A 24440-nucleotide genomic window follows, 5' to 3' on the forward strand; every position below is an offset into this window, starting at 1 on the left:
CAGAATGTGCTGTTCTTCCTTTTTGTCGCTTAGCGGCTTGTATTCTTGAGAACGTACACTTTCATATCGGTTCGGGAGGCGGCCTTCGAGGTTTGGATGACCGCTGGTCTGCATTGTTTTAATAAACTGTTGATTTAATTTAATATTTTTATATTCCCAATAACTGTTGCCAAGAATTGACTTTTTCTGGCCAAACAACAATCTAAAACAAAATATTTTGTTTGTGGTTATATAAAACCGAGAAATGTATCAAAGCTGTAACCAGGAAAAGATTCACTGGTTCCAGTTTTCCGCTTCAAGCGTTCTGCGTGATAATTGACTTTGATAATCATCACTGTTTTCAATTAATTTGTAAACTAATCAATTCATCTGTGTTTGTTTTGGTACCGGTTTTGGTTGCTCTGTGAGGATTTCTGAAAATGAAACTGTTGATGTGTCTTGATGTTGCCGTTTCCATCTCATCTCTGTCGATGTGAAAGCGGTTGATGGTTTTTGCTCCTGTAGATTCATTCCTTGGTGCTATTTCAGTGGCCTGAAACACGTGCTGGTAGGGTCCAAAACGCTTTAACACAAGTCGAGGTGAAATCAGTTTTGTTTCACAAAGTGAATTGGCTGCACTGCGGATTATTAATTGCAATTAGTCACTTGCACCCCTGCTGCTTAAAAGTGAATATAATCAGCTAATGAACATGATTTAAACCTGACAGGACTCTATTCAAGAACACGAGTCTGGGATCCATACTGCTTTTAAATAAAGAACAAATTCCCGAAATAATAAAACCACAAGAAGGTTTACAATGAATGTCATTACTGGTTTTACAGTCTGTTTTTTGTGTCCATGGAGGGAGCAGATCCCATTGTTTAATTTTACAACGCAGACCGGCTGACATCTGATTTTTAATTAGAGGCCAGTATCAGTCTAAATATATTAGCCAGCCGATCTTTCCCTCCAACGCGTAATATAAGTAACATCCTCCCTGACGTGAAATTAAAACTAAAATATGGCTCTGTTTCAACGTGATAACGCTCATTTGGCTTAAATTACAACGTGTCAAACTCTCCATTTTCGGTGCTAATAATTGGATCAGTATTGTAACTGGCTGGCAGCAGCCCCTAAAGCCCCCCCCCCACCCCACAAAGACACACACACCTACACACACACAAAGTTATCATTGTTTTTGCAGGTAGGCAGACCTGTCACCCCGAGTGTGTGTTTAGCCCAGTTGCCATGAAGGTTATCAGACCAGCGCACATACTAGACTAGAGGGGGAGGCAAGGGGAGGGGGGGGGGGACGGGGGAGGAGGGACGGGGGCTCCCCACAGGTTACGAGGCATAAGTATGCAGCACCAGGTAGCTGCATATTCTTGTGTGTGTGTGTGTGTGTGTGTGTTTACTGAGCTGTCTGTCCATGTGTCTGTTTGTCCTCCCGCCTCTTTTGTGTGTGTGTGTGTGTGTGTGTGTGTGTGTGTGTGTGTGTGTGTGTGTGTGTGTGTGCAGAACCTCCCAGCAGGAGCAGCCAAAGTGCGTTCTTCTAATGTCATCCTGTGGCCGTCCTCCAGCTAAAAGCCAGCGGCTTGCTCCCCTCCACACTTCTCCCCCAATGTCACCTTTCCTCCCTCCACTTTTCACTTTCTCCTCCTCCTCCCTCTCCCTCTCCCTCTCTCTCTTTCTCTCCCTCTCTCTGTTTGTCATTTTTCATCATCTGTCCGTGTTTGCTAATCTCCGTCCTTTCTCTGCTCTCCGTCTCAATTCATCATCTCTACTTGGGTTTCGTGCTGAAGGTTACAGAGCCGCTGATGGAGAGAAGACGCCGAATAGACGATCATGAAGACTGACAGGGAGGAATTGAGGGAGGGAGGGAGGAGTTTTCTTTACCTCTTTTTCTCCATCTCCCTCTCTTTCTTCCCCTCTCCCACCTCTCTGTACCACCCCTCCTGATCTCTGCCGCCTCCATCTGCTTCGTCCTGTCATCTCTGCCCCGACAACACCCCCCTCCCCCCCTCCTCCCTCCATCTCCCGCCCACTGACAGCCGTCAGTTTCAGACAGACGGACACACTTCAGGGAAGCAGCATGTGAAGTGTGTGTCAGTCGTGTGTTTGTCCTTAACGTGACGTGACCCCTGGGCCGGGTCAACACTGAATCCATGTGTTCGCTGTGCTGCTCTGAGCAGCTTATATTTAATTTTTTTTTATTTATTTTTTTACAGTTCAATGTCTGCATGTTAAAATTGGTCGGCATGCGAAGGCCGTAAAGTGTATTCTATCTTTCACACACGCGCGTATGGCCACGTTCAGAGCTCCTGGATGCTCGGCGTCACGGCCGTATATCTGATCACCGCTCGCAGACATTACTATTCAGTCCGTCCCCCCCGCCGGCTGCGAGCGCCGCACAGAAGTTTCGGTCGAACCGTGAAAGCCGAGGCCCATTTCCTAACACCCACGTTTGTATTACATATTGATAAACACAATCTGTGTGTTACTTTTTGCCCCCAATCTGCCGCGTCCCTCCGTCCTCCCAGCCGGAGTCCCGTCACCTTGGCCTCCCCCGGCCTCCAACTTCAAAACAATGTCGTAGCCCCCCCCCCCCACCGTCCCCCACCGTCCCCACCCAACATCCACAGCTCATTCAGCGGATCCATTCCCTTTGTCACGAACTATTAATGCATTTCCCATCTTTTCTTAATAATCTCTCCTCTCATCTTTCAATTTTCCTTCCTTTGCCGCCCTCGGTCTCTGCGTCTCTTTCTTCTGCCCGGCTTAAAGCGCTTCACCTCTCTGCTATCTCTACGCCCGCCGCCCCCACCCTCCTCCCCCCACCTCAACTCCTATCTCCACCTCTGTATTCCTTCATCTCTTCTTTTCGTATCCCTTTTCTCAATCTGTCTGCCCAGCTGCCGCTTGCATCCTCACTTCCCCTGTGCCCTCTATACCACCCCACTACCCTCCCCCCCCCCACCCCCCGTCCTCCCCCCGGTAGAAATGAAACCCCGTTGGCGTGAGACTGTCCCGAAACCGCGTCTCCCACCGCGGCCCGGCCACACGGACCCACGAAACAGACCTTGAAAAACAAGATAAAGTACATCAAAATGCCGCGGGTTCAGCGCTCCGTGGGCAGTGTATATTTTTGGATACCATTTCACATTTTTGCACTCCGCCCACCTCCCCCTCTCCCACACCCCCGCCCTCCTCCACCCGGTCTGTCTCTGCTCCTCTTCCTCCTCTCTCTCCCGTCCCTTCCTTCTCAGACAGACGTTGTCGCAGTCTTGACAGTGTGGCGAGTCTGCAGTGATTAACATTAAAGTGGCTAACGAGTCTCCTTTTCATTCTGCCGGTGTGATGCTGTGTGTGTGTGTGTGTGTGTGTGTGTGCGTGTGTGTGTGTGTGTGCGTAGGTGTGAGTGTGTTGTTGTGTACATAACGTGTCCATGAAGCTGTCACTCATCTGGGCTGAGTGTGTGAGGAAAGAGAAGCGCAGCTGTGACTGCTTTGTGTGTTTAATGTGATTGTACACAGGCAAGTACACGTGTTCATGTGTGTGTGTGTGTGTGTGTGTGTGTGTGTGTGTGTGTGTGAATGTGTGTTTATGGTATGCAGAACCATTTTACCCACAAATCCTCACAGCGTGACGCAAACGCCCTGCAGCTTAATTAAGCTTCTAATCAAGTGACCGATGAAATGTCTCGTTTTACTTCAGGAGGACATTGAGTGTGTCACAGCGTTTCATTATCTGGAAATGTGTGTTTCTTTAACACTTTGCATTACTGTTTGGTTTATACTTCCTTCATTTGGTACAAAATAAAGGCCGTATTTGTTCGATAAGTTTTGAATATTTCAAAGCTGCATTTGTCAATGTTTTAGGTTACATGGATGCTTATGACGCTGCAGGACTTGCTTTTAGTGATGAACCCACAGATAATTCACCTGACTCTGCAGTTACCCTCAGCCCTGCAGAGCATTTATTTTTATTTTTATGCCTGGCAACTTAAAAGTCTGGTTCAGTCTCACCAGTCTAATTAACATGATGGGAGTGTTTTCTGCAAGGAGGCTAGAAACGACGCACGGAGGTCTGCAGTCCGCAGCACCAACATGGCAGACAAAGCGGGTTACTGGTTGTTATCATTGAGCATTTAGCAGCACACAAAGACTCTGAAGAGAAGGTGTTGACCAAAACGGAGATAAAACGAGAATTACCAGACTGCCAAAGACATGTAGCGGGCGAGAATAAGTTGGTACTGTGTTAATGCAGGCTTAATAGAAATTCAATGAAATGTAAATTAAAACCGGCACAATGGGAAACAAACGAATGAGAGGATTTTAATCTGTTCCCAGTCGGTTGCATTTAAGCACACCGAATTGATAAGAAAAGATGGCCCGGCTGTTGGAGCGGAACGAAAGCAGGATTTCCATGTGCTCTGTGTGCTGTATGACCCGAGGCGTGATCGAGCGTGTGGGTTTAGTGTTGTTTCGGTACCTGAACACGGTATCTGGGGCTGCAGCCGTCCCCGGCAGAGGCCGCGCAGGCTGGGTGAGCCTTTGAGGCACACAGATTCACATTCGACATGGCTGCCTGAGCCATAAGAACAACTCCATGAATTATGAAAGGGCACAAGCCCATCCGCTGGGCCGCCAGGAGAGGAGAGGAGAGGAGATGCAGGGAGAGATAACTGCACACTGTATGCAAGATAGTGTGGAGGCAAAGTGGAGGAGAGAGAGATGCACCGGCACGAAAGACAGAGCGCGAGAGGGTGTTTGTTTTGAAGTGCGTGTGCTCGTCTTTGTGTAAACCTCTGCCTCGCCGGCCCGTGTATGTCAGTGAGATTGAGGCGGCATTGTTCCTGCCGTCGTAACCACGCCGTTGGATTTAGTCTCATCACTCTGTCCACAAAGGCGACGCCTTCACGCGAGCAACAACATACACCAGCGCGGGCTTTGTTCCAGCGCCGTCACGCCGTTTCCACGGCCGGAGGTGTGGCGGCTCGCCAGGCGCGGATCTGTTGCCCTCCATTTCTATACCGTTGCAGAAAAAAAGAGACAACAAACGAGACACAGGGCTTTTTTTTTTTTACACCAATTATCTAATGTGTGATCTGGGGGCCCCTCGCTGCCTCTCATGCGCAGCATCTGGTTTATTCTCTCTTCTAATCTTTCCCGTAATCTTTTCCTCAATGCTGAGCCGGTGTCACCAGGAGTGACTCCCGAGACGAGGCAATTCCATTAGGAGGCGGCATTCATTAACGGCCGCGGCCAGATCGGACAGAGGCAGTCGGGGCGATGTGGGTCGAGGAAGACGGGGAGGGGGGGTTGAAATTGATTTGACTCCTCGGGATAATGTCTCATCACAGTCGTCACAGAACAAGGAGGTTTCCATATTCAGGAGGAGGCGTTGTGGTCACACGGAGGGTTCACTCGCGTATCGTCGTGTGGTGAAACAACGTCTCTCTGTTGCAGGGATTTCTCATCGGAGCTTCATCAGCGTCCAATGCTCTCGGCTGTCCACTCGAATCCTCTCTCAATCCATCGCCCCCCCCCCCCCCCGTCCTCCCCGCTGTGGTGCTAGAAATTGTACCAAAAAAAAGTCAAGCGGATACCTCCGGTGGGGAGGGACGCTGTGCATCCACATCCCACGCGTACCGTCAGCCTTGGGAGACGGAAGGTCGGGGGAAGATATGGGAAGAAAGGAAACACAAAAGAGGGATGGTGGGAAGCAATAAGGGCAGAAGGGGGGGGGGGGGGGACAAAAAGAGAAGAACTATGGCGGTTGATGCAGAGGAGACGGAGAGGAGCGAGCAAACGAAGGCCGGGGTCAGTCAATTATTCAGATAGAAGGGTTCGTCGTGTCTAGGGAGGCTGCTTTGAACATGCCAGCCTGGAATCACCTCCTAATGGGCCACGGACTGACATGCTACCTGAGCAGACACCCCTCCTCCTCCTCCTCCTCCTCCTCCTCCTCCTCCTCCAGCAGCTCTTCCTCTCTCCGTGCACGGGCTCTTATCGGAGCTCTCTGCTGGAACGTGTAAATAATTACTCCGTGACCACTCTGCTGTACGAGCTGCTGGCTGGTTTTACACAGAGAAAAGAGGATATATTGTAAAAGGACAACGGGTTATTTTAAGAAAGTGGGTGAATTATTTACGCCTGGGCCGAAGTGTTTGCACATTTTTGCGCTCCAGAATGGTCGGTGTGTTCGGGGGGGGGGGGGGACCAGCTGGGAAATGACGGCGTACAAGAGTGCTTGTTTGTTAAACGACGTGTGCAGGTTGGTTTGTCTTAGTCCTCAGTCAGGAGGGAGCGTGTTCCTTAGGCCTGGCCGTCTCTCACGGTGCACGGGCGAGTGCTGTTCGGTGGTCGTCCGAGCGGCTGTGTGTGTACCTGCGGTTGCCACGGCAGGTAGAAGAGCAGATTGTTCTACTTGGCGCTCCACATTCGTCTAAATACCGTCCAGTCTGAGTCTGACCCAGAACTACTCTCCTTCATCCCCCCCCCCCCCCCCCCCCTGCCTCCCCCTGGGCTTTGTTCTCTCGTCTCTCCCCCGTCATTCTGACTGAGAGAGGGATCCGTGTGCCGGCCCAGACCAGGGGCTTAAAGACTGAGGTTCCTTCTCTTTTCTTTGTTTTGGAAGTGAACACCCCACTGCGGCCGACTTCCTGCTGAACTGTACAGATGATAGAAGCCTTTTCTCACGGCACGAGCATCTCTGGGGATTTAAATCGTTGTCATATTTCCTTGGTGGTTGTTATTATTATTGTGGTTATTTGTCCATTTATTATTTACAAGTCCATGAATGCTACCTGGGCGCCGCCCTTGTTCCCTCTCAGTGGCCCCAGTTGGAGATGGGCGAGATTAGCGCTGTGTTTACGGACCAGCGGGAGACGCCAGCAGCCTCGCCGAGGACGTGTGCTGTGGAGAAGTCATCTTGACGGGAGCGAACTTTTGTGTGTCGCGGCCCCTCTGCCGTCTGGCTTTGTGTCTCTGTGACTTTTTCTTCAAATAGTTAATAGTTTCATTTCTTAGAGAGAAAGCAGGTATCCTAAATACCCGTTCTACTCATCTAACAGGAAACATTTTTAGTATTTGTAGAATTGCCAATTGATGTTTTTGTAGAGCGTAGACTTGGGAAGGCATAAATGTAGACGTTGCTATTCTGCCGTTTAGTGTTTACATTATTGTTCATAATAACTCATTAAATGTATACAATATTATGCAGCTTAAATTAGCACCCTTATATATTTAATAGCGAATCGAGAATTGTTACCCAAAGATATAAACCCGTATCAAATATGGTTTTCGAGTTACTTTTGCTTTCAAATTACAGAAATAATACTGATTTCATTTGTTTTCAATAATTAGCGCTTTGTCAATAGAATATAGGACATATTAAAAAAAATGACTTCTCTATACTGTATAATTTAGGAAATCCCACTCGCGAGAGCCTTCTCGGTAGAACAGGCTGCGTGGGATGAAGCACGGAGGAGACCAAGTTCTGCTTCTCAGGATCTTTTGTAAGCTGGATAAATAGTGAACAAGAGGCAGGAAAAGGAGCAGCGTGATAGAGCAGGTGTGTGCGATGGAGCCTTTCATATCAGGTGCAATTAGAGCCTCAACCTGAGAGAGGTGGACCCTCGTTATCACGGCTTGTCGCAGGATGAAGCCTCATCGCACCACCACCTCAAGATCGGCCCGTGGCGGCGGCCTGACATCTCCTCTGAAGAAAGCCCGGTTCCCATTCAGTCTTCCCCGCTCCTGTGCGTGTGTGTGTGTGTGTGTGTGTGTGTGTGTGTGTGCGTGGCCCCCTCCCTGTCTTTATAATTACAATCCCTACTTTATATTGGAGATTGCAGAGGCCGTACAATGTTTCAGCCATTCCAAATCCCAGTTCCATGGAGTTCCATTGCCGGATACGAGTGCTGAGTGAAGTGTGCAGTGAGCTGTACGGCTGCCAGTCCGAGTTGCCACTTCGATGCACAGCCCGAAGGAGAGGGTCCAACTACAGCGAGTAAAGCCTCCTCAAGTGCTCCTTGGAAAAGATTCACTGTAATAAAATGGGGGGGGAAAGAGGCGTCTATTACATCTATTTTATGCAGTTTTAGATGAGAGCTGCAGTTTAATATTCACATTTTCATCCATATTTCTGTTTGATATTTAAACTTCCTCTGTGGATATCTAGGAAGCAAGGAGCAGTTTGAGCAACATAGATTAATCAATGGAATTTATGCTGGATCATATTTCCTCTGAATGAGCTGGCAGCAACCGAAAAATGCTCTGCAAGTGATTTAATCAGCGGTTGGCGCGGCGGCGATGGTGTGATTGTGTTGATCACCATCAGTTTGGTTTCCCCATCGCTGCAACGATTCAGACGAGGATTCCCAGTGAGCCGGTGAGCGAACACAAGTCTGCAGACTCCTCCAAGCCGTTTGAAAACGAGCCATACGAGAGCCTTTTATAGTATTTCCACAAGAAAAATAACGAAAGATTATGGAATGGAATATGTAACAAAGATATTTTTGTGTATCACAAAGTAAAGATGTGAGGATGAGCTGTTTTTTTTTCAGTGGTGTATTAATGTTTATTCAAAAGAAAGTGGACTAAGCGATTTGAAGGAAATTTGTAAAATTTCATAAGCAAAAAAGCGGTAAATGGAAAGATGATTTCCTTGTATGAGCCTTTTTCATTCTGAATTGCCGTCTTGTTCTTCCCCTGGTGACCCCCGTGGCGGCCTGTTATCCCTCAGCTTGGGATCACTGTGTGCGTTTGTGGTCGATGCTGATGTAAGGAGTCTTGACTCATCCTCTCCCCCCACCAGCTTGGCCTGTCAATCTCTGGGGCGCTGCCAGCGACGCTGTGTCCCTTAACATGTGACCCCGCATGGCCGTCTCACGCATCTGCCTGGGATAAGTTGGCTGATACTTTACATTTCTGAACGGGCCCCTCCAGCTCTCCCCACAGATGGCAGTGTGGAGTAGTGGGCGGGTAGTTTGTCCCTTCACCTAAAGACCTGGATGCCGTCCTTTAGCTGCGGCCAAAGAGACTTCGCTTATAGGAGGTCAATGAAATGTCTCTTTTCAAAGCTAAAATCCGTAACTTCATGATTGTTGAAACGACAGCAGCAGAGGAGCCTTTAAGTGTTCCACCCTTTTTTTTGCAGGCTTTGCACTGTTTTTGCAGTGCGAAGGTCACGTTGTCAACACAAATTAGCCACCCAGGCGATTCCTTTGTTTGAAAACGTCGGCGTAGAGGGGCCATGGTGACGACCGAGAGACTTTTTTTTGAACAATCGTACTTTTGCACTGTAATTTGATGAGCCTCACTCAGCCGTGAAGGTGAGAGCCTTGAGAAGTTGATTACTTCCAAGGTGTCCTTGAGCAGGACTCGTAATGTCTTCGGCGGAACCACTTGCTGCGGCGGATGCGGGTGTGCGGGATGGCTCCCGGGGTGCGGCCGTCTATAAATGTTAAAAACCGTTATTGCAAAGCTTCCCTGAATTAGATAAAGGCCAGGACAGGAATATGGCGAGCTAAGGTGCGAGGCCGGGGAAGTAGCCGTGGGGAGGTTTATACAGCAACGGGTAAATATAAAAAAGGTAATGTTCCTCAATTTCTCTGAGGTTAGAGTGGACAGTGGTTGCCGAGGGAACTGGAGGACGACTCCCAGTGGTCCAATAGTGATAGAAGAGAGTTGCAGCGTTTGCCTCTTCACGCAGACTGCCTCAGCACTTGGTTCCCCTTCAAGCCTCCGTTTTGGATCGAAACATCGTAACCGGGCCGTTAATTGCGCCGTTGACTCAATCAGTGGCAACTCGCAGGAGATGTTTTGATTGTGTGTTTGTGTGTGAGCGCGCGTGCATATCTGATGGTTGTCTGCGGCCCTACTCGCGCATGTGTGCGTGCACAAGTAATGAGTTTCGGTGCTGAGGTACAGAGAAAAACAGCAGAGGCCAGCTGGTCCCTGCCGGGGGGGACGGGATTGGACGAGTCCTGCCACTGGTGCACAGACGAGGGGTGAATGGCTTTTTTTAAGTCCCGGCGCAACGGTAGTTTATCCTCCTGACGGGGGCTGCTGTTGATTACCCCAGAGAGTGTGTCTTAAAGGTTTGTCAATGATGACCTCATGTGTGCTGAGAGCAGCGTTCTACAACTCTGCAGACGTCTTCGGGCAGCGATTCAGTGATTGCATCAATGAAGAGTTGATTGAGCAAATTAGCGGTAATGACAGACAACGCTGACGTAAAAAACAACAACAACCACCATTATTGGTAATTAGGCCGTAATGGCTTACCGTTGCGGCGGTTTATGTGTTATTTCGTGCGGACTCGGCTGCACGGATTGGAGTTTGTAAACGAATGTCTTGACATAGTTTTGTTATTGCTGCGATTGATCGACCCGTTTCTCTTTCCTTGTATTGACTGTCCACCCTAAATACGCTTCGAGAACTTAGCAGATATACAAATCATCTGTTTAGGGCTGAAGCGTTCCCTTTTAATGCCGCAAGAATTGAAACCTTCAAGTGTTTTCTTTTTTTATGTCGGACGGCATTACTGTCTTTTCTTCTGCGAGGTCGGCCCATGTTTGTCAAAAGCTACAACTTGTCTCTTCCAGGTGTTTTTAATGGATTTTTGTCGAAGCCTCTGGCAGTAATGTAGGGCGAAGCCGCGGCAGATCAAACACTGCCTTCAGACTGTGAAGAATACCTCGGTGGGTTTAGACTTTTCATATCCATTCACGTCAGTGAGGAGAAACCAAATACAATTCCACAGCTTTAATATATTCCTTGAAAGTCAGCGGGGCTTGTTCCTCTGCTCGGATGCCATCCGGCTAAATTATTATTCCCCAAAACGACAGACATGAATTTGTTTGTTTTTTTGCATTAAGCTCAGCAATGCAAAACAAAAGCTGACTGACACACACACTGGTATCAGTGAAAGAGAGGGAAGCCTCACTTTTGTTAAAGGATGCTCTGGTGCGGGAGTTATAGATTTCCTGTAGCTGTTTCTGTCCGCTGTATGCTTCTAAGTGTCCAGCGCTACCTCACCTTTGTTATTTATTGATGCCGCCGGTATTCTCCAAAGGACTCTTTTTAGCGCAGAAGTGAAAGGTGCAGTGGTGCTATCTTCTCCCCCCCCCCACCCTCCCTCCCTCCCTCCCTCCCTCCCTCCAAGCTACCTGCCTCCCTCCTCTGGCAGTCTTCAGCGGCTCTCGCAGCCTTTACTAACTAGCTGTGCTCGCCCACTCACGGGAAAAGGCTGATGAGACAGCGAAACCGGCGCAGAGACAATGCAGCGACGGAAAGAGGGGGAGGCAGTTGGGGAGGTGGCTGCAGAGAACCACGAGAGAGAATGAGAGGCATCGCTCTTTTTTTTTTTGTATGCATTTTTAGCACATATATGTTCATCCCCGGGGGGGGGGGCACTATGTCTCTGTCATGGCCTCTGCCTCCCTTTCTGCGCCTCTCTCGTTGTTGTCACCATTCAACGCATTTTCCTTCCTCACCCATCCTCCTCCCCCTCCCCCCTACACCCCACCCGCGTAAGTTATTAAATCTCCCCTCGCCCCCTTCCATTGTTTCTGCTATCTGCCCGGCAACCTTTCTGTCTTGTGCCACTAAGTGGACTGCTTATATAACGGCCTCCACCTAGAGGGACTCCTCTCACCCGGCCAGCCTGTTCTTCTCACTTTACCCTTTTAGTCTCCAGCCTTCTCTCTCTCTCTCTCTCTCTCTCTCATTCCTCTGCACCACCGTACCTTCTCTTTCTCCTCCGGAGTCGTTTTTTTCCCTCCCCCTCTTTCTTCCCTTACTTCTTTCAAGGCTGACTTTAGAATGAGAGCGAACGAGCTCCTGTGTGCGTACGTCTAGGGAGGCCGAGCGAACCAATACAGTAACAGGGCTGAAACAGCTGGCGACAACAATTTAGACAATTGATTACTGTTTGTTTAACAAGCAAAAAGATTGAATAAATCCCAAATGTGAGGATTTGCACTTACACTATGAATCTCTTGGGGTTTTCGGTCTATGACTGGACACAATAAACAACTTCACTGGTAGCTATGTGAGATTGTAATTAAAAAAATGTACTACTTGCTGACACTTATATTATATAACGATCTATATTCATCAAAATGAAGAGGAGCTCCCCACCGAGGGGCAAATTAATGCACCAAACAGATTGTCCATTTCAGTATCATGTGCACTTATTTCACGTCCCTTAACTGCATTTCCTGTCTCCGTAGCACCCAGCAGCTCTTCATCCATAGATACCATTGAGTGCTCAAACACGGTCTCCTGCTCCTGCTGTCTTGCATTGAGCTCTGCCCGTTTCTGAATGGCTGCATCTTTTTACACACCACTCGCATCCGGGATTCTCCTCACGGCGTGTTTTCATATTCAACGCAGCCCCTTTCTCCCACTTTCATCTTGGGCCCATCTGCTTACCATTCTCTCAATCCCACACCCATCGTAGCGCTTTATCTACCCCCCCATCCCAAACTTCCTCCCCTGCTCCACCACTAAACCCCCTCTCTAAATATAGTCCCTTTGAAGCATAGCTGTGTTGTCTCTTCCCGCAACACTGCTAGACAAAAGTCTGTCATCTCACATCTGAGCCGCGGGGAAAGAAAGCACAGATAAGATTGATGGCCCCCAAAAAGAACAGTGGTTAAGAGAACTGATATTCATCTGCCTGTGTAAACGAAGGGAGGGGGGTTGAGAGTGGAGGAGAGGATCCAGGAAAAAAGAAAAAAGAAACCTCTGCAACGGCACAGCGAGAAAAGATGGCGAGACGGTAAAAGAGGGAGAGGAAGAGAGGTGATCTACATTTTGTAATTGAATAATAATCTCTGTGGAGGGCCTGACCTATAAGGAATGCATGCTGGCGCATTGACGTGTTCGAGTTTGTACGTGTGTGCTGTTGTGTGTGAGCGTGTATCAGAAAATAGGTAAGACAAGTAGACAACCAGGGGAGGCACAAAGTGCAGAAAAAGGGTTTCTCTTCTAAAAGGCGGCACCACACCTCCACCTAGTGGAGCACATGCGCCAATACAGCGGCAGTCGATGCGTGTTACACATCGCTGCAGCCGACAATTCCCATCTCATCAGCTCACCTGCAGGAGCCCTTCTAACGACTTCTACTTTGTCTAATTAAAGATTGTGTCATTTACATAATAAGTATATACTTAGTATTACAAACAGTGAAGATCACAGCGTGGCGGCACGAATGCTAAATCACACAACATAATCGTCTCAGTTGTTCAGGGAGGAGTCTTGAATCACTGTACTGTCATGTACATCACACACACGCTAAATCTCAGAGGGCCCTCTCTCGCACGCCTAGTTGTCCATCAGCGATGGTTGCCGGGGGGAACATGGGCCGTCATACAGGTCGGTCGCCTGCCGTGGAAGCATACATCGCCAATGACAGCATCTCCTTCCGCCTCAGTGACCCGGCTTGTTTGTGGCTCAGGGGGTACAGGAGTGCAGATAATCGTTGTCAGCACCTGCCACGAGGCTTTTAGCCGCACAATGTTGGTTTTAACATATTTCAAATAATAGATATGGGGAATTACAGCCACGGGGGACAATCACATAGACCCGTCTGTTCTAGGGATCTCAATGGGGAGAAGGCAGGTCAACAATATGGTAGAAGCCATCGGGTTCATTTAAAATGTAGTTTAGCAGCGTGTCAAGTTTTTCTAGTTATAAATTAAGGTCTCTAGTTTGTGCTAGTAAAGTTGTATCAGGCTGTCATATCCCAGAGGTAATAACAGGTCATTTTACACATGTAACGGGTAAGATGGTCTCACAGTGTAAGACGGCTGCTATGGTAACCAGCATCATCACACGTGAATACAAATGGGCTCTTTGGATCCACACGAGCCTCAGCTTTACAGTCAAACCCAATGCATGCAACTCCACTACTGTTTAGGAACCCGGGTATGCAGAAATATATGATTATCCTATTCTTAGAATGGGCGTGAAGAACACATTTGTGCATCATGCAAGCAAGTGCATGGTCTTTGCACCAAAATGGCATAATAGAGTCTGTAAAGAGGAGACATAATCACCTTAACTGTGCCGAGGTTTGGAGTTTTGTCATTTGCGGCCCCCAGTCACTCATCCGCATCTCCTTCTTTTCTTCATTCAGGCTGCGGAGGGAAGGATACACGGTGCAGGTCAGCGTCAACGACTACCTGGACATCTACTGCCCGCACTACAACACCAGCCAGCGGGGGACGTTGGAGCGCGCCGTGGCCGAGCAGTACATCCTCTACATGGTCAGCTACCGCGGCTACCGCACCTGCGACCCCAAGCTGGGCTTCAAGCGCTGGGAGTGCAACCGGCCCCACGCGCCCAACGCCCCCATCAAGTTCTCTGAGAAGTTCCAGCGCTTCAGCGCCTTCTCGCTGGGCTACGAGTTCAACGTGGGCCAGGAGTACTACTACATCTGTGAGTCGGGGCCCGTAGACGCCGGCTCACCGCGATGATGTGCTGAGCACCCAGTATTTTAATATCCCCTCCTGGGCTGCTGTCACCCACGTGCATCGACGGCATGTGGGTGTTGCTGATAGCTTCTAGATACGTTCAGCTGCAGAGCTGCTGTCTGCCCGACTCATTGCGGATGTTGCCGCGGCCTGCAGAGGGCACAAGGTTGACCTGTATGTGTGTGTGTGTGTTTGCTCTCTGTTTTAGCCACGCCCACCCACCACCACGGCCACAGCTGCCTGAGACTGAGGGTCTACGTCTGCTGCTCCACGGGTGAGATAAGAACGTCTCTGCCTTACCTCGTTTCAATCCATTTCCCCTCTCCCTGCGTCACCTCACCTCACACTTTGTTCTGCACTCGTAGCTCTTGGTCTCGCGCGAACACACAGAGAAGCGGGCAGAGAGACAGAAGAAGCGAGATCTGATCTTTTACGGCGCCGTTTTTTTATGACGGCGTCTTTTCCCCTCGAAGCGCCGCTTCCAGAGTGATGGCTTAATGTCATTCTGCCCCAGTGCTGCTGCTATAATGCTCTGTCTCTCTCTGTGAAAACGGCACGCTCTCATGAAGCCGTACAAAGGATGTGAAGGTGGGGGGGGATTCATCTGCAAGATTCAGCTCTCTTGACCCCCCCACCCCCCCTCTCTGTCTCTTCTCTCCGCCTGGCTCTCTCGATGCCTGCTGCCCTGTTATAGTGTGAGTGTTATTTTTACCCTGGACGCCTGCTCACTCCCCTGCAGGCCTTTGATCGGAGAGCCTCCCCGTCTCCTCTAACCTTGTCAGCACGAATACATCCCACACTCAGGCCAGTGTCAGCCCCTGTGTACACATCACCTTAACACCCGCCCTCCCCACCCCCCTGTCGCGGCAAATCTATTGATGTGCCCGCCCCCCACCCCCCCACGCCTTGGCTTCCGTGTGCGTTTGTGTGCATCGCCGCGAGTTTTGTCTCGTGCCCGTGTGTGTCTCCAATCTTTTTAATGTGTGCGTGTGTAAATGAACGACTCTGTGTGCATCGGTGGATTTAGTCGGTTTACGATCCACGACCTTTACTCTCAAAGGTCATTTTAGCAGCTTGCTATCAAAAAGCTGTTGATTTCAGCCGCCTCCAGAGAGGGTTTTCTATTTTTCTCTGAGTGTCTCCCACCTTAACCCTTCCAAGACTTCAGGAAGAACATCAGGAAGAGATGTGAATATTCATGACTTGCTTCTCTGCAAAGAGCTGCGACTTGATTGCCACCAGCTTTTGATGTAAATTCTCCACAAATGCAATTTCATCCTCTTAACCGTGCAGCAGAATCACAGCCCCACACGCATATTGAGCACACATGGACAAACCCACACATCTTTCATTCATGGATGATTTGGCGATGCAGTCTGAATGTGATTCTGTGTCTAGACGAGAAAATGATTTCTGTCCTCTGGTTCCAAATGCTTTAAACCTCCAGATGGAGGTCTGGATCCTCAGTCTAGGAGGTCTTCCCTCTGTTGTATCTGAATGCAATTTAGTGGTGCCTTAAAAAAGCACATTTCACCTTGTCACCTCCAGTCTTGTCATTTTAATGATGTGTTTTCTCTCCCTGTGTGTCCCCCCTCTCTCCATCCGCTGCCCTGTATCCCTCCCTCTTCTGTCTTTTCTGACTGTGTGCGAACATGTGGTGTGTTTCATAGTTTCCCAGGCAGATGATGACTCCAGTCAGACCTCTCCCGACTACACAGTCAGGCCAAATATCAAAATACACAACATCGGTGAGTGATTCTGACTTTCTGGAAATACAACAGCAGCCAATTGCCAGATGCTGGTCAATATTTGTCCGTGACTGCAAAGCTTGATTCGTGTCCCAGTCATTGTGGGAAGGCACCGACCATTTTTGTTTCTTTTATTTGGTTTATATTTAACAAAAGAATATCCACATAAACCCTTTCATTTTCTGTGGAAGAACACAAGCATGTAAACGAATGACGACACGTAACCCGACAGCAGCGCCTTGATCTGAAGAGCAGCATCAAAGGGTAGATACAGTTTGTTTCACAGTTTTCACAGTCTATTGGTGATGATAATCACCAAAGCAACACATAACATTACATTACAGGTCATTTAGCAGACGCTTTTATCCAAAGCGACTTACATTACACTTTTTCACATTTTTGCCCGGGGAGCAATTAGGGGTTAGGTGTCTTGCTCAGGGACACTTCAACATGGAACATGTGGCAGCCTGGAATCGAACCAACAACCTTGTGCTTCCCAGCACACCTTCTCTAACCCCTGCATCACGACCACCCCCGGTCCCCCCCATAAGCACCCGGTATGTCGGAATTATACTGATGTTATTACACGGTTAATTTTTCGGGACAATTACTTGGTTTTTAGCCCCAAAACAATCAACAGTACAATCAATAGCGGTAGAGGGGAACACGGAAAGACAAGCTTGAGTATTGGATTGATTTGATTCTTGGCAGATCCACAAAGTTAAGTTAGAATTAAACCAGGATAACAACAACCTTCACCTCCACACAGCAAAACCTCCACGAGGTCAGTCGACATCTTCTGAGGAAGAAAAGGCCCGTGTTTACCTAAAGAGAAAGCGTGTCAGCGGGCAAAGTCAAGTGTGCAGCTCGGTGGTTACATAAACCCTCTATTTTCCTTCCTCACAAAAGCCTCCTGGCAGGGAGCCGTTTAGTGCGCTCGTTTGCGGGAGCCGTGGGCCGTCTGTGACGGGGGGGGGGCTGCGGGAGTGTGACCTGCCTGGGATGCAAGCGGAGGCCAGCGGAGACGCAGCGAGGAGAGCTCTCCAGCCACCGGCTCCGAGTTCCTTCAGAGAGAGAGTAGGGGGGGAAGAGTGGGGGGAGGAGAAAGTCAGTGGGATGAAAGACAGGAAGGAGGAAGCAAGAGAGAAATGAGGCAGGAGAAGGCCTGACAGAAAGAGAGATATAGAGAGGGAAACCGACAGAGAAAGATAAAACCACAGTGGGGGCAGAAGACCGGGGGAGGGGGGCAGATAGAAGGAACAGAGGAAGAAAGAAAGGCTCAGTGGTGGGCGAAGCAGTATCTCCGGCTCGAGCTAACGTTGAATTTTATACAAAAGAAACACACGCACACACTGACACACTGCGCCTGTAGCATTGTGAAACATTTTGCTGAAAAACAAAAATCAGGACACACAGATTTGTGCACAGACACACTGGTGCTCGTGGCGTGATGGTCCTGCTGACCGCTGGGCACCCACTCCGTGACTCACCCTGAGGACGCGACCAGCTCCGCAGCATCTCCACCGCTCCTTCCACATATGTTCAGACCTGCTGTCAGCCTCTTATTAGCTTCGCTTCTGAGTCACACGTTCCTTATTCATCGCCGGGTCTATTTTTCAGTTCCGGGCCGTCGTATCTACGGGTGATCACACGGCTGTTGAAGATGTGCTTTTTCTATGTAGTTATTCTTGCTGCATGTACTCAACGGCAAAGGTCAGATGCTGCGCGGAAATCAAAATGAGTCATGCAGGTTCACCAGAAACTGGGGCGGTCTGATTCTGAAGACCCAGGCCGTGCCGTTGGGCCCGCCGAAGGGGAGGGAGGTCCCGGGGAAGCGGAACCGGACTCAGCGGCACACTGCTGCAGTGAGAGGACAGCTTCTCTAGTGGCAATCTGGCTCTTTGAAACGCGCAGCGGCAAATTCAACATTATATCAAAGTTCCTCATGGGAGCTTTAGGTTGGTTGCCGAGATCTTGAAGGATGAGTGGTAAGGTGATTCAAACAAATCCTCGGATCAGCCTAAACCCACTTGGAAGAAGAGGCCAAACGTAAAAATATCTCTCAAGCGCTCTGCTGTGATCGCCACCGTTCATCATTTATGACGCCTGACCGTGTTTGTTTTTGTGGTCCCATATGAGGTGTTTCCATATCTTCATTCTGAGCCCACTATGCAAGATAAAACCCGGGTTTCAATAAAGCATAAACGTCCTTTAAATGCAAATCGAGTTGATTTATCTTTTTTTCAACTTAAATTCTCTGCACCTTTTGAAGCACACATCTGTTGTGTGTATAGCAGAGATCTGGTGGAGCATCTAATGACGAACGGCTTGTTGCCACAAATGTGCTGCAGGAGTTCAGCATCAGCCTGGCTGCTTGCTGCTTGAGTTAATCATAACCTTATAGTTTCCTGATGCAAAGCTTAGTGCACTCGTGGAGTCTTCCAACTGTGACTTGGCCGCTATGTAAAGTGTCAGCCGCAGTATAACGGCTAAAGCCTGCCACATAAATAAGGCAGTGGAGCGGAAAATACAACAATAAATAGATCATTTTAAGATGCATCAATAGGAACCGGAGGCTTGTGATGTGCATATTTTCTCAAAATCGGTGGTTAAATGTACTTTTGATGCTCTATGCACTTCATCCAAAATGTGCAATCTGTAGACTCTGGCAAATTCACAAATAATAGATTGCAGCCATTAAAAGCATAATTTGCAATTGCAATCTGCCCTGTCTGAAGGTCTATTTAAAACAATATGTTACATTATGAGGTATGTACATACAATACATGACAGAGCAAGTTTTACCCTTTTTCTGGACTCTATTGAAATTGCCTTTGTGCCAAGAACATAGTTGGCAGACGAATGGCAGAGACAAAAATAAAAAGGACCTGACTGACGAGGTGCAGAGACGTCCCTCAAACCTTCAGGCAAACAATTTAGACGGGACTGAGAGAAATCATTTGTCAATTTGTCAGTGCTGGTGCTTTCAAATGCACGCCTTCAGGCTGCAAAATAATCATAATTATAGGGATATTTATTCATAAAGCACCTTTTCGAGCCATAAGCACGATGCGCATTCCAAGGTGAGGAAATTCCAAACCATTAGTAGGGATTAATTGCAAGTGATACATTAATAATTCACTGAAAGAAAACGGTTTATAATATATATATATGTTCTTCAGTTTGTTTGCCCCAACTCTCCAAGGAGGCTAATCATCCATTCATTTTACCCATATTTGTTTTAGGTTTCCGGGGTTATTTTTGGTCTTTCAGTAAGGAATGTCGCATCATTACGCTGTTTTCCTTTGACAAGAAAGCCGCCGTAGCAGTTGGCGGGTGCCATTACGTTTAGTGTTCATTACATAACATTCAAATACTGTCCATCTTCCCAGCAAACAGTTACTTCTTGAGTAGCTCCGGGCAGCTGTGACCGAAGGTGACATGAGGGCCCACGTCAGCCGTGTCCCCATGTCCCTCCTCCTCCTCCCTTCACCCACCGACTCGCGCAGCTGTAACCGAACACAATGGCTCCATCGCTGCATGCGGTCCGCTCTTCCCCGCTCTTCCCCCGCCTCGGGCGTCGTACCCCCATGCCGGCCGGACTGCACCAGATTGCGCCCGCGCGGATATTGATTGCTGGTGTCCCACAATCTCGCTGTTGTGTTCGCCGTGGTTCTGTGGACCTTTTTGATAACTTGTTCTGGCCCGAGGCCCCCACGAACGTCCCCCACATTCATCATCCCAAGGGCGGCCTGCTCAGACAAGCGAGGGTTTGGTGAAGACGTGCATCCCGTGCAGGAGTCTCCATTGTCGAAGCTCTCGGATCCCACAAATAAAGTCGGCGGGATCTCACGGACGTGAATCACCTCGTGGGAAAAGGCCGCACGTACGGGCTCACATGACACCGCAGCAGAGAGCTCAGCGTCTCTTCTTCTTCTGGCTTAGCTAACGTTTAGTTTCCCCCGGTGGTTTGGAGAGGTTTGGAGAGACAGAGCGGGCGGTGCAAATGCCTGGCAGTGACCCGTGGCTCCGCCTGAGGCGGTGCTGCTCCATACGTCAACCTCTTGGCTGCGCCGACCCCTGTTTTTCGTGTGTTGCGGGTTCTTGAATGTCAGCGTTGTGTGTCATCGGGCGCAGACAGGCGCCTCGTGTTCCTCGGGAGCTCTGACGTGGGCACGAGTCTCACCCAACCGGGACAAACCAGAAGCGGTCGGGCGGCTCCGTCTCAGAGGCAGAGACGGCAGCAACAAAATTCCGTACATTCATCAAACACCAAGCTGTCATGTGATCGTTGTCTCTGGCATCTCTTATCGCACCCCGTGTTTCTTTCTTGCAGACAATTACTGTCGCCATTATATTCAGCAAACGCCAAGGCAAGGCTTTAACGTCACAGCGAAGCGGCTCTTTGACGGCGCGCTGCCTCCTCAACCTGATGTGTCTCCTTTGGAAGGCCAGTTTGTTTTGTTGGGAAAGGGATGCGCCGGCTGCGACTTTAACGCACTGGGACATTATGATGACAGCATAATAAAGTGAAAGTAATGGGGTTTTGATAGAATAACACAAGATTGTTCTCAGTGTCTGGGTACAATTTGTCAAAGTGCTGCTTTCTTCTGCACTTAGTTACTTCATTTTTTGTCTAACATCTGAATTCAGGCAGCACTGGTTGTTTGAGAAGTTGTGTAAGCAACAGGGCTCTTTGCATCCATTTGCTTTATTTTGGCATGTAATAACCTCTTTAGATATAATAGGAAACATCATGTAGAGGCAGAGCAGTTTAATCCACTTTTTACCAAATATTAGAAAATGTGTTCTCCCAGCCCTTTCCTCGTTTTCCCCCTGCAGCTAATGTTCTGTTGTGTCTAATCAATGGCAAGGCCACAGTAATTTGGTTTGATTGAAATCCCACTAGGAAAAAACATCATTAGTGTGAAAAAGAGAATGTGACAAAAAAAGCTAGATAGGAAATAAAAGTGGTTTTAATTTTTCATCTCACTGGGGAAATGGCCATATGTAGCAGTGCTGATGATAATTGGTGGTTTGTTAATTTTGTCATGTCTTTTTCCTCTGAATATGTTAAAGCACAATTAGCATGCATCACACAGTGCCCTTAGATTGATGAATTAATAATGTAGTAATGGTTCGTTTCCCTCTGTCTGGCGCCCTCAATCTCTCTCGCTCTCTCGCACTGACGTTCCTCTCTTTTCTCACTTTCTCATTTTCTCTTTCTGTGACTTTTTCTCCAGATGAATTTAACCCCGAAGTTCCCAAATTGGAGAAAAGCGTCAGCGGCAGCAGCCCGTCGAGGGACCGCCTGCTCCTCTCCATGGCGACGCTGTTCGTGTCCGCCGTCCTTTTGTCCTAGCGACTCGTCCCACCGCAAGTGACCCTTCACGAAGAGCCGCCTTGACCAAAGGGCTTTGTGTCCACCGAGTTGTTGTGTTGTGCGAGTAGTCAGAAACACGGACGGAGATCAGAACGGAGCGTGCAGTAACACCACAATTAATAGGACACAGAAAGAGCAAACCTTGAACTTCACTTGACTTTTGAAAAAGGAGAGGCCTTTTTTTCTGTCATATTTACACTCCATGTGTTGTTGGACGTCATCGTCATGTGATAACACGGCATTTCACGCAGGTGCGTCTGCCGCGGCATGGAGACCACCAGCAAAATTCAGAATTAGACGTTTGTGCTGCTTGTCAAGCCTATCCTCCGACAGGCACGTGAGAAACTTAGAATGAGTTGAATATTGTAGCATGGACATAAAAAAAAAAAAAACACCCAAGGAATTTGATTTTAAATATACGCTTTGAAGAAATGTGGATTTTTTTTTAAGGCCTTGGACCACGGACCCGATGGATGTGACTCAATTCAGACTGGAACTGTACTGATCTCACCTGCGCTACACAGCGTACTGATGTAACCGGTCAGTGATGAGAACGTTATCCTGGACATTGAAGAATGTTTTCACACCAGTGCGTTGGCGCTGCTGCTTCTCAAGAAAAAGGGAGAGACTTTGTGACAAGATCCACGGGCCTTTTAAAAGAATCCATTTTCAGCTGACATGAAAAAATACCCGTGGCTTTTGTGAGATACAGATGCAAAGCCTGCTTCCCTTAGAGGACTGCGAGTGCCCTCTTAGAACTAGTCCTTTGTCTGCGTTTCCTGCCTTCACACAGTAACAACCCTAGAAAAGTACGGACTCCGGACTGGTGATTTGACGGCACTTAGACGTGGTAGTTGTGTCTTTTGTTCCAAAGCATTTACCTTCAGCACTTGTTGTAGATTTTTCCGGATGTCAAACCTTTTCTCCTCGCAGCAATCAGCAGTCATTCAGAATCCCACTAATTTACAATTCTTAAAAACCTCCGCAGCAAGTTCCCATTTAATCCGTGAGAACACCATCCATTCTGTTTCCACTCCAGAGGTTGCCAGCCAATCAGTGCTGATGGCCATTAAAGCAGCCGCGGTCACCATGGAAACAACCCTAAACAGCCGCCAGAGTGCGGCAGGTGCCTGAGGAGAAATTGTGCTTTGAGTCTCAAAGTAACGCTGCCGTCATTTTGTTTAGAACAGAAAAAAAGAAAAAAACACATGTGAATGTGCAAATAAAGAGAAGTTCACCTTTTTTATATTGTAATACAGGACAACGTAGGATGGAATAATCACATTACAATGTTGTGCTTTTTGAATCGATTTACTTTTAAAATGTATTTATTTTAACATTAAAGTATATTATTTACCTATCTAATTTATCAACGTGCATTTATAGGCCTTTGCTCAATAAGCTACTGTGCCATTTTTTTATTGTTTTTTTTTTAAAACAGTGGAATTTTTACTGCAGCATTTTGCTTGTATAGATAGATAGGCAGATGTAATTCAGCCTGCCAAAAAAGAGACGGTTATCGGTTGTGACCGATCAGTGGGGACATACACTTAGTAACCCTACTCCAATGTAACACACACCGCTAACCAGATTGTGTTGCCGAAGCGCTCGTCACGAACGACGCAACTGACGGAAGTTCCTCACTGGCGAAGACGAGGGCCTCTACGTTGTAATGTATATTTATAATACATGCCGGTTATTGAATGTGGGTGCATGTGCAGGAGTGAGTCTGGGTGTGTGTGTGTGTGTGTGTGTGTGTGTGTGTGTGTGTGTGTGTGTGTGTGTGTGTGTGTGTGTGTGTGTGCGAAGTGGGCAAAGAGGAGGAAAAAAAAAAGAAAACCAACGTGTGCACATTTGTGCGCGTGTGTATGTAGAATGTGTTTGTCCGCGCTTCTCCAGTCTGTTGCATTTAGAAATTCCGTACCCGTTAAGGACTCGTTCGTAGGATCTGAATATGCAAGTGTGTATGAGAGAGTGTGCTCTTCTGTGCTGTTGGTTTACGTTTCGGGCTTTGGGAAGCGGGGCGAAAAGCATTTACCGAGGGGTTGAAGACAACCACAAGAAACGTGTTTACCATTGACGAGAATGAATAGAAAAAAATAAAATAAAACTGTAAATTGATCCAAGAATGATTAAAACAATGCCTATTAAAATCTTTTTGCAAATTTACCCATGAGTGTTTATTTAGAAGTGTTTCTTTTGAGATATCACGCGAGCCTCCTCCTTCACCTCTGCCCTTTCCTGAACTCAGCATCATCACACAGCCTGCTGGCTGGTGAGCAGACGGAGCCCTTGCCGCATATCTCCCGGTAAGATGGCCACGATGTGGCCCCTGCGTGCAGCACCGCGCTCCTGCTATGAAACATAATGACTTGTGGAGAGGGGGGGTGGAGGAGGGGGGGGTCAGGGCTCCACGTGGCCCACTCTATCCATCTCCAGGGATTAAAAGAAAGGATAAAGAAAAGAAGGAGAAAAAACACCTGCAAGCCATTCATGCCGCCACAAATCTGTCGCTCCGCGTTGTTCTCCTTTTCTTCGATTTTTGTAGCAGAACAGAAGGAGCTGCCAATGGGGAGGAGACATTTCTCCCCAATGCGCTGATGTCCACGTCAAACGGGACACAGATAAGATTTCTGTCTTTGATGTTAGCGGTCGGGCCTAAAAATCACGTTTGAGTGAAAGAAGTAGAACGCGTTCTGCTCTCTGCTGTCAACTTGTCACCTCCGGTCCTGTGTCAAAGACCACCTACACGTGTGTGTGTGTGTGTGCGTGCGTGTGCATAGGGCCAGTGCCAACAAGCTATCTGCATTCATCTGGTATTCTACATGTAAGTAACTCTGC

At 48.2% G+C, this 24440-nt stretch overlaps 1 protein-coding gene across 1 annotated transcript in view; it reads left to right on the plus strand.

Moving 5' to 3' along the window:
• Positions 1 to 23768, plus strand: part of efna3a (ephrin-A3a) — a 48724-nt gene extending 24956 nt beyond the window's left edge. Inside the window, exons 2-5 of the mRNA XM_040189044.2 lie at positions 14132 to 14433; positions 14677 to 14742; positions 16139 to 16216; positions 21460 to 23768. Of these exons, the coding sequence (XP_040044978.1) occupies positions 14132 to 14433; positions 14677 to 14742; positions 16139 to 16216; positions 21460 to 21578 (565 nt within the window). The 3' untranslated portion in view covers positions 21579 to 23768. The remainder of the gene's footprint in view (positions 1 to 14131; positions 14434 to 14676; positions 14743 to 16138; positions 16217 to 21459) is intronic.
• Positions 23769 to 24440: the final 672 nt, after the last annotated feature.

The sequence above is a fragment of the Gasterosteus aculeatus genome, chromosome 10, assembly GCF_964276395.1.
Source record: "Gasterosteus aculeatus chromosome 10, fGasAcu3.hap1.1, whole genome shotgun sequence".
Lineage (NCBI taxonomy): Eukaryota > Metazoa > Chordata > Actinopteri > Perciformes > Gasterosteidae > Gasterosteus > Gasterosteus aculeatus.